This window comes from Rhamphochromis sp. 'chilingali' (assembly GCF_963969265.1).
Source record: "Rhamphochromis sp. 'chilingali' genome assembly, chromosome: 16".
NCBI lineage: Eukaryota > Metazoa > Chordata > Actinopteri > Cichliformes > Cichlidae > Rhamphochromis > Rhamphochromis sp. 'chilingali'.
Window position 1 is genome coordinate 22,387,937 of NC_137943.1, and position 8,816 is coordinate 22,396,752.

The 8,816-nt window shown below is 41.4% G+C and overlaps 1 protein-coding gene across 1 annotated transcript; it reads right to left on the reverse strand.

Moving 5' to 3' along the window:
• Positions 1-6,006: 6,006 nt before the first annotated feature.
• On the reverse strand, positions 6,007-8,567 carry neurod6b (neuronal differentiation 6b; the record flags this gene model as incomplete). The annotated part of the gene is made up of 2 exons (XM_080861328.1): positions 6,007-7,983; positions 8,339-8,567. The coding sequence occupies 2 exons, from the start codon at positions 8,565-8,567 to the stop codon at positions 6,974-6,976; spliced, it is 1,239 nt and encodes a 412-aa protein (XP_080717454.1). The 3' UTR covers positions 6,007-6,973.
• Between the last annotated feature and the right edge of the window lie 249 nt (positions 8,568-8,816).

Consider the following 8,816-nt stretch of genomic DNA (forward strand, 5'->3'; position numbering starts at 1 on the left):
TTTGTATCTGTGGAACTTAAAATAATTTACTTATTTGGTAGATTAGAATTTACACGATGCTAACATATTTTGGAGGGTAAAACTATTCAACTGAGAAGCATAACTTATTTTGGACATGCAAAAACCCAGGATGTTTTTTTCATGTTGCACTTTTTCATTTGCCTAAATGTGTTAAAATGTTTGCAAATTGTAACAAAGAATGAGAAAAACTCTTTCTGCTGTGAACAAGCATCAAAATGTTGTGAAAACGTTCGCATATTTTGTCAAGAATTGAGCCAAAGCAACTGAGAAAAACATTCTTCTCTCCTTATTTAGAAGAGCTGAATGTTTTTTTTTATTTTTTTATTTTAACAGATGACTGCTTGAGCTAGTGAACAGTGAGTAATATGATTAATTCTCCAGAACACCAAGATAACAAACATGACCTAAACACTGCTCTTCAGAAACACCCTGTCTGCTTGCCTCGGTTAGAGATCGCGTAGCTACAGCTCTGAGGATGCATTTCACTAAACTAACCTAAAACTATAACTAGTGTTTCACAGTGAAGTCAAGCATTGCCTACACAATAAAAAGCTCCTGGAGCTGTGTGTAAACCAAGGCAATCAAAATATTCACTTTAACAGAATGACAGCGGATTCTGAAGGTGCGTCTCTCACATTTAGATTTTCTTGCAGTCTCGCCCTGCGTCTCATCAGTGTAACCGAATGCCTGCTGTATTAAAATGCCATTTTTTTCTGAGGATAGTTAATTTGGTTAGTGTAGGAAAGTGAATAACCTTCAGATACTGATTTCAAGAACTTAATGTTTCACATTCTATTTCTGTTAAGAAAAGGAAGTCTGTCAGTTGCATATAATGTGAGGAGAAATATATTTGCATACAGCTATTTGTCCAACACAGTTTCAGAAAAACAAAAAAATGACACAGAACTGTAAAGAACAAAGCAACGTGTAGTATGGACAAAAAACAATGGTCTGCTAAGTGCAATGGAGCGTAACACGAAGAAAAAAAGTGCTGTGATTCTCTGGACATCCTGTATCTCCTGTCCCTTTGGTCACAGACTCTCATCAGCGCTCGTCCCTTCACCGATTCTTCAGTTGATTTGCAAAGTAATGGGAAACATGTATGTTTGAACCATCCTCTGCATTTCCAATTGTTTTGAGTCCAAAGACATAAAAGAAATATGCATTCAAAATTCACTCATGTCCACAGTCGTGTGCGCACTTTACAAACTGTTAAACCTGTCAAACTACTCCTGGAAATATAATAATAAAATATTATAGTGACCGATCTTGACCAGTGTGTCCTCTGCTGTGCTAAATTTAACCAACATGTTATCCAACATTGTACAAGCCGCATGTAAAATGACTGAGACAGGAGTCTCTTCTAGACACTCTAAACCCACCAGCACAATGTACATTTCAAATTCCTTTAATTTTAAATATGTTCATATTGTCTATTTTGTAAACTCCTCAGATTGTCTACTCTTATTTAATTCGCTTAATATACAGAATTCACCTGCTTGCTGCATACATGCTACTACTGCACATTCACCCAATGTATGTATTATATATAATGTTCTCTCCCCACCCCCTTTGCACAAGTCGAGGAGTGTGTCAGGTTACATTTCACTGTGTGTTATACTTGTATAAACGAATAAAGAACCTTGAACCTTGAAATGCAAAATGATCTGGCGAGTAATTCAGCAGTTATGAGCGTTTTCGCAGCAATAGTGAAACATTTCTTTTTGATTGTTTATGACAGTTGTCTGGAGCAGTTGGGTGCATCTGAGGATTTACACAATATCCATGCTCATAAATTTTGCCCTTTATCACATTACTCATCATCTGACTTATCCATCTTACTTACTTCTCATGTGAAAGTAATATTGAATCTATCTATCTATCTATCTATCTATCTATCTATCTATCTATCTATCTATCTATCTATCTATCTATCTATCTATCTATCTATCTATCTATCTATCTATCTATCTATCTATCCAGCAGATGCTCGCATTCACAGTCGAGGGAATGAAACCACATCACCCAGTAGCACCCGTCTCTTTCTGCCCTGAAATAGGGTGTTGCTGGGGTGTCAGAGGATCACACCCCTATGTGTTTCCCACCTGCTCCAAAACCCACCCTATACTCTCTGGTATTGTAGCCACAGACACACAACCCATACACGCTCACTCGCACACACTCAACTACAGTACCCCTAGACAAAGAGCACAAAGCACAAAGGTGATGTAGTGACAGATGCTCCTGTCACATGCTTAGCATATCTCCACCTCCAAAACAGCACAAGTGCAGAAGTCAGTCTGTCTCTCTCTCTCTCTGTCTGATTTCACTCCGTGGAAATCATCAGCGCTACTATTTTCATGCATTTCTACTCCCCAACGGATAAAAGCGGCTCTTAAACTGCAATCCTTTACCCAATATTTATCCAATCTGACCAAATACTATAATTAATGCCTCTGTCTCTCCTCTCCTCTCTCCCCGAGGCCAATATATCCCCCACATCTCCCTCCCTGTCTAACCTTTCAGTGCCAAGTTCACAGATAGAGAGAAAGTACTTCCTGTGAGAGGCCGGGCTGGCTGCCAGAGAGACTGATCCACCAATCTGACACGTTAATGAGATCCTGGCCTGTAGTACTGGAGTGTCAGGCCTCCTCTGCTGCAGCATCAGCCCTGGCGTGACCTGCGCCACACACACATCCACGCACACCGAAGCCTCTGCTCATACGTATAATTTTTCTCACACACTCACAGGAATATAAGCATAAATGAATCAGTGTTTCTACACACACACACTTTAAAGGAGAAAGGGGGGCTCCAGCTCCTTAAATCTGTCTAATTAAAACACCAAATCCCTCTACTCCCCTCACCCACCATCCCAATCCTCACTTCTCATCCCCACCCCACACCCTTCTTCTGCACACACACAGGCACCCAGCCCTCCTCCATCCCCACTGCCACCACCCCCGATTCCGCAGGAGAAATGATTATTAGGAATTTAATGGGGGAACGTTTCCCATCCCACACCATCTGGGGCTTGGGAATGGCACAAAATTTGAGGATGCTTGCCGACGTGGCGGGGAACATTATTTTCATTTTTCTTGACTGGTGCTCAGATTTTCAGACATCGCAGGAAAATGTTCCTGATTACAATAAATTACCATAATATATCACAAAGCAGTATATTTTTATATATAAAGATGCATTTTTTGCGCACGCGTTTTTCTGCGCGTGGAGATTGCACTAAACTCTTCACAACTTCTCTGATGATCATTGTCATTTTGCAACTCATCGCTATAGAAACGCGATGATTGTTTTTGCACTAATTATGACACCACGTCTCCGATTACAAATGTACCTCCGTACAGTACCTATATACCCCACATTACTGTCCTTCACCTCCCACACAGAGCCGGGCCATATGCTCGCTCGCACCCTCTCCCCCTCTTTCTCTCTTCCCCTCTCCATTTCTCCTTTACTTCTTTCTCCAACTGTCTCTCTCGCTCTTGCCACCAGGCTTAATGAGCTGCATGAATTGAATGCGCCTGTACACGTTTGACCCCGTGCTAAACTGCAGCACGCCGCCCTTTGAACCCTGTGGGCGTGTGGCACCCTCCTCCCTATACTCCCACTCACCCTCGTCAGCTTCTGTAGGGAGCTCCACGAGGGATTTGAACCTGCTTCTCCTCAAAAAGAAAAAAAAAAAAAAAACACGCTCGCAGACACAGACACATACACACCTACACTCGTGTTAGTTGGACTAGGACTGGGAATTAAAAAAAAAACGGGTGTGGGTTAGAGGGGAGCTCTAGCAACTCTTTTTTAGTTAAAATAAATTTTAAATTGAGTTTTTCTTCACTGTTTTTTTGTGGGTTTTTTTATTTGATTGTTTTTTGTTTTTTGAGAGGATGTTTCTTGATTTTTTGGAAATAAAGTTCTGTAAATACAGTTAGAGTTATACTTTCGACATGAACGTAAATAACAAAAATAAAATGAGTTTGGTTTTGTCTGGTTTGTGAAACCACTTAGAAGTTTGAAATCTGACTGTCACTCCCGATTTGCGATTTTTTTCCACCTACTTAACTTTCCATGACGGAATTGGACATTTATCAAATGCACCGACAAAATTTGCGCAGTTACTTTAAGTCTTACTTTATTTGTAACACACACACACACACACACACACACACACACACACACACACACACACACACACACACACACACACACACACACACACACACACACACATATATATATATATACACACACAGTTAGGTGATGATTTATAGCCAAACTTTTCACTTTCGGTCCTCTAACTTCCGACGAGTTGAACAAAGAGTTCTTCAGGTTCTCGCGTCGTTCATGTTAAAAGCTGTACAGTTAGCCTGAGTTGTTTTCTGCTAATTCAATCTTTCTTCAAAACGTAAATCCTGCAGCGCCAATAAGGTGAAACTGCTGAGAGTTTAACTAAAACAGGGAATTGTAATATTTATTGTTTCATCGTTGATAGTGATACAGTAAAGAAAAAAATGAATAATGAGAATAAAACCCCGGATTCGTTATACATCTAAACCGCACAAATAATACTACTAATAACAATAATGCGCTATGGAGGGCGAACTGTTCTTTATCGCGATGACATAAAAAGGAGGAACCTTCCCTTTCCCACTTTTTTTCAGTTAAATAAACAGAATAACTTCACATGAAATTTTAAATCACTTTGAAAAAAGTAACTGTAAAAATGTCCCGACTAAGACGGTATCAGCAAGTGTACCCTCCGTTAAATTAAATCACATCATCGGAAGAGAAAGAAAGGCATGTACGGAATAATTTTAAAACACTGGAAATGTATCTGAAGTTATTGTTGTTGTTGTTGTTGTTGTTATTTATTGTTTTTCTTTTTTGCTTCTCTGTGAATTGGACTGTCGGATTCACTTTTTTCCACACCGGGAGCTGTGGGATTTGGATGATAACCAACAGCTTGTGGGCATTTGACACAAATCAACCATCTGATCAGCTGAAATTAAATTAAATTTTATCAGGAAAATCTTTTTAGACACAGAACTTCAAAATCAAATTTTAGAGTTCTTCAATATTATTATTATAATTATTTTCAATGTAGGCGTGTGTATTTTTAACATGGCTTGCTGGAAACTTGAGTCTGTGGTCGCTACGATAGCCCTGTGTCACCTTCGAGGATATTTCACGATTCATTTTCCTAAAAATAAATACATAAAAACGCTCGGGGCATTCTTATATTCATTTTTTTTCTAACCATTATTATTTTTTCTTAATTGCCGTCTGCCGTCGATCACTTTCACAGAAAGCTGAGAAGCTGGGCTACCACATGAAGCCTCTCACAGCCTCTACATTTTATTGCGACAAACACATCACAAAACATTAACACATTACTTCACGAATATTTCGATCCATAACGAGTTTTCGGGAGTGCGCGCGCGTGTGTGTGTGTGTGTGTGTGTGGTTGGGTTGAAGGGAAAGGTTATCAGTAAATGCAGAAATAAAGGAGAAACATCCAAAAATCATTCAGCATTCGGTTAAAGTTACAAAATCAACAGAATTTATGAGCAGTCACCAACATTGTGCAGAAGTACATGAAGTGCATCACAGTTGCTCCTCGGGAGGAACAAGGAAGAGTAAAAAGTTCACATCAAACTATCCAAAACTTTCATTTCGTTGCATATTGATGGTCATCGTCTCTTTTTAAGGCATGTTGTTAGGATTCATAGTTTTTGATGCATTTTGTTCACCTGACAAAAATGCATTTCTGCTGCCAGTGCTGGACTTTCAGCTTGTGGTGAAATTTATCACAATGCAATGCAACGTAAACAAACTTTAAATGCGTGGAAATGCACATAAGAGTCAACACTGTTGATTTTTTTTTACAATATTTTTATAATATATTATTCACATTCATTAAATAAGCTCAAATAAATAAATACAATAAAAATTTACATTCACCGCGTTAACACACTCACCTCTCCAAATACGAAAGCGTTCAGCTGTGACGTGTTTTCCCCCGCAACTTCCTGTATTTATAGGAGCAATCCGGATGACATCATTGGATGACATATCTCCTGAATTCACTGGCTTTCTATAAAATATCTATGTGGCTGTAATTGCCGTCTTTTCAATTAATCTTAGATTAAGCGGGACGCCTTGTGAGGAGAAGTAGACATATATTATTTTTAATAAGCAAAGATTGCATTTGGCTGCCTTGCATAGCTAAATTGACCTTTATTGCTAGGAGACTGAATCTCTGAACTCCAATCATGTCTCAGTAAACGTCCCCGATAAACTTTTATTTGTTTTAATTTTGTTTCTTTTGTTTTGCCTCAAAAATCGTTTTAACTGACTGCAGTAATGTTTTCAAATAAGCAGAAATTTTAATTAATCATATCGGCTTTATGTAAACTCAATTAGCGACATCTGCACTATGGCCATTAACGAACACGTACAAATAATGCACTGTAACTGCAAACGATTTACTCCAAATCTGCACCTTCAATTAATTATTTTAGACCACATCAGTTTGAAAACAAATGCTCTGCGTTGTACCAGTAAATCATTAATTTGGGCCTTCAGACAGATTTCCCCCCTTTTTTTACGAAACAAAACCTTCAGGTGGTGGGGTGTGTGTGTGTGTGTGTGTGTGTGTGTGTGTGTGTGTGTGTGTGTGTGTGTGTGTGTGTGTGTGTGTGTGTTTAAAGTTTATATTGAGACGAATGAAACTGAACAACAACAAGAAACTTGTGAATCCCTTTCATCTGAAATTCTGGCTTCGTGTCATCTTTCAAAACACACAAAAAATGACTTGTTTCAGTTGGCATTTTTGCAGTGCATCAGCCTGTCTGAGTCAATTTCATTCCACTCACGACATCTGTGGGGGGAAATTGCATCGCTTCTCAAGCTTGAACTTTGTCCAGCTGATTGATTAATTGTGGAAAGAGCCATTAACTTCTCCTTGTGCTTGGAAGGACTGGCTGCGGACGTGCAGATCGTAAGGGAAACGGGCCTCTGGGGAGACTCGGTACATGGAGTTATGCGCAAGAGCCGTGCGCCCTGGCGCACCGCAGTAGCGCATGCCATAGTGGCTATTTTTGCCGTACTCTGGCGGGTCGTCGTGTTTTAGGGAGAAAATCCCGTTAAAGTTCATTGGTGGGCTCAGCTGGCCGTCGAAATGCGGGCTCCCGCTCTCCGGGGACTGGTTCTCGTAGTAGGGTTCGTAGGCGCTGCTGTAGCTGTAGTGACGGAACGGCTTGGCGCTACTGTCCAAGCTGCTCCCGCTGTGGCCGGGGGGTGTGTTCATGTCTGATCCAGGATACGGGTACATGGCATCGTAGGGCGCCCTCCCAGAGAACATCACCTCTCCGTTGTGGTCTGTGAGGAAGTTTCTCGCGTTCAGCTGTAAACAACCTGCCACCAAATTGGTCGTTGGTTGAGATAATCCTTTACACAAAGTCTGTACGAAGGCGAGGAGGTCCGGTCTCTTCCCTGCGCTAAGAGTCTCTGACAGGGCCCAGATGTAGTTTTTAGCCAGTCTGAGGGTCTCAATCTTGGACAGTTTCTGAGTTTTGGAGTAGCACGGCACAACTTTACGCAGGCTCTCTAGCGCAGCGTTCAAGCCGTGCATCCGGCTGCGCTCTCGGGCGTTGGCTTCCTGGCGCCTGAGTTTGGACCTGTCAACCTGCTCTTTGCCCGGTTTCTTTTTTCGGGGGCCTCGCTTTTTAGGAAGCCCGTTTTCATCCTGATCGTCCTCTCTCTCGTCCTCATCTCTGTCGGAGATGTCGTCCTCGATCTCCCTCATGTCTGAGTTGGATCTGTCAGGGTTATGTTGTCGCTCCTGCTCCAGGCTCTCAGGTAAGCTTTCACGGGGATAATTGGCACCAAACCGCGGCTCACACATTATATGAGGTTCCTCGAATGGCAGTGTCAACATATTTCCTGTAAAATCAAAGCGGAAACATAAACTATAAGGACAAGGTAGAACCCCGACGTCTTTTGAAGGTTGTCAGTTAATTACCTCGTGAATGAGCCCTCCCAAGAGGAAGAGTAACAAATTGGCAAGCAAGGCCAGTGTCACAGCTTGTTACCTTTTCAAAGGCATTACACTTAATTGCCTTTAGATTTGTGAAAAATAGCCATATTTTAAACCTTATATTACATCACATTAAAGTTTATGTTTGCTCCAAATCAGAGTCCAAAACTAGCCAATTGTACGCCACGTATTTAACCACGTTTTAACCCAGAATAAAAGCGCATGATCAGTCAACAAATTGCGAACAAAAACATTACTAACCTCTGGTCAGCATGTACCTTGCATGTTCCCGAATATCTCCTCTGAAACTGCGCCTCAGCTTCTTCACTCGCAAGCTACCAAATTGGAAGAAAGAGCTTAATTCTGCGCACTCTCTTTTCTCTGCCTTGCTGTGATCTGCTCTTCCCTTCCCCTCTCTCACTCTCCCTCCCTCTCTTCCCTTTCCCTTTCTCTTTGAGGAATGACACTCATGCCAACAGCGGGTACCCATGCCATCTGCCGCTGACGTCTTGTGGCAGCCGAGACCACGTGTTCATTGTCCCACGGGACCTCCGCTCCTTACCGATCATCTGGCAGCTCCGGTAATGGGCACCGGGAGGCCCGCGTTTACCGTCAGAAACAGAGACCGGAGAGGGATAACAACTAATATCTGCATCTCCCCGTAAGAAAGATGAATTAATGTCTTTTTGTCTGGAAAATTGGAGGGAGTTTGCAGAGATTCTCAACAGGTAGACAGATT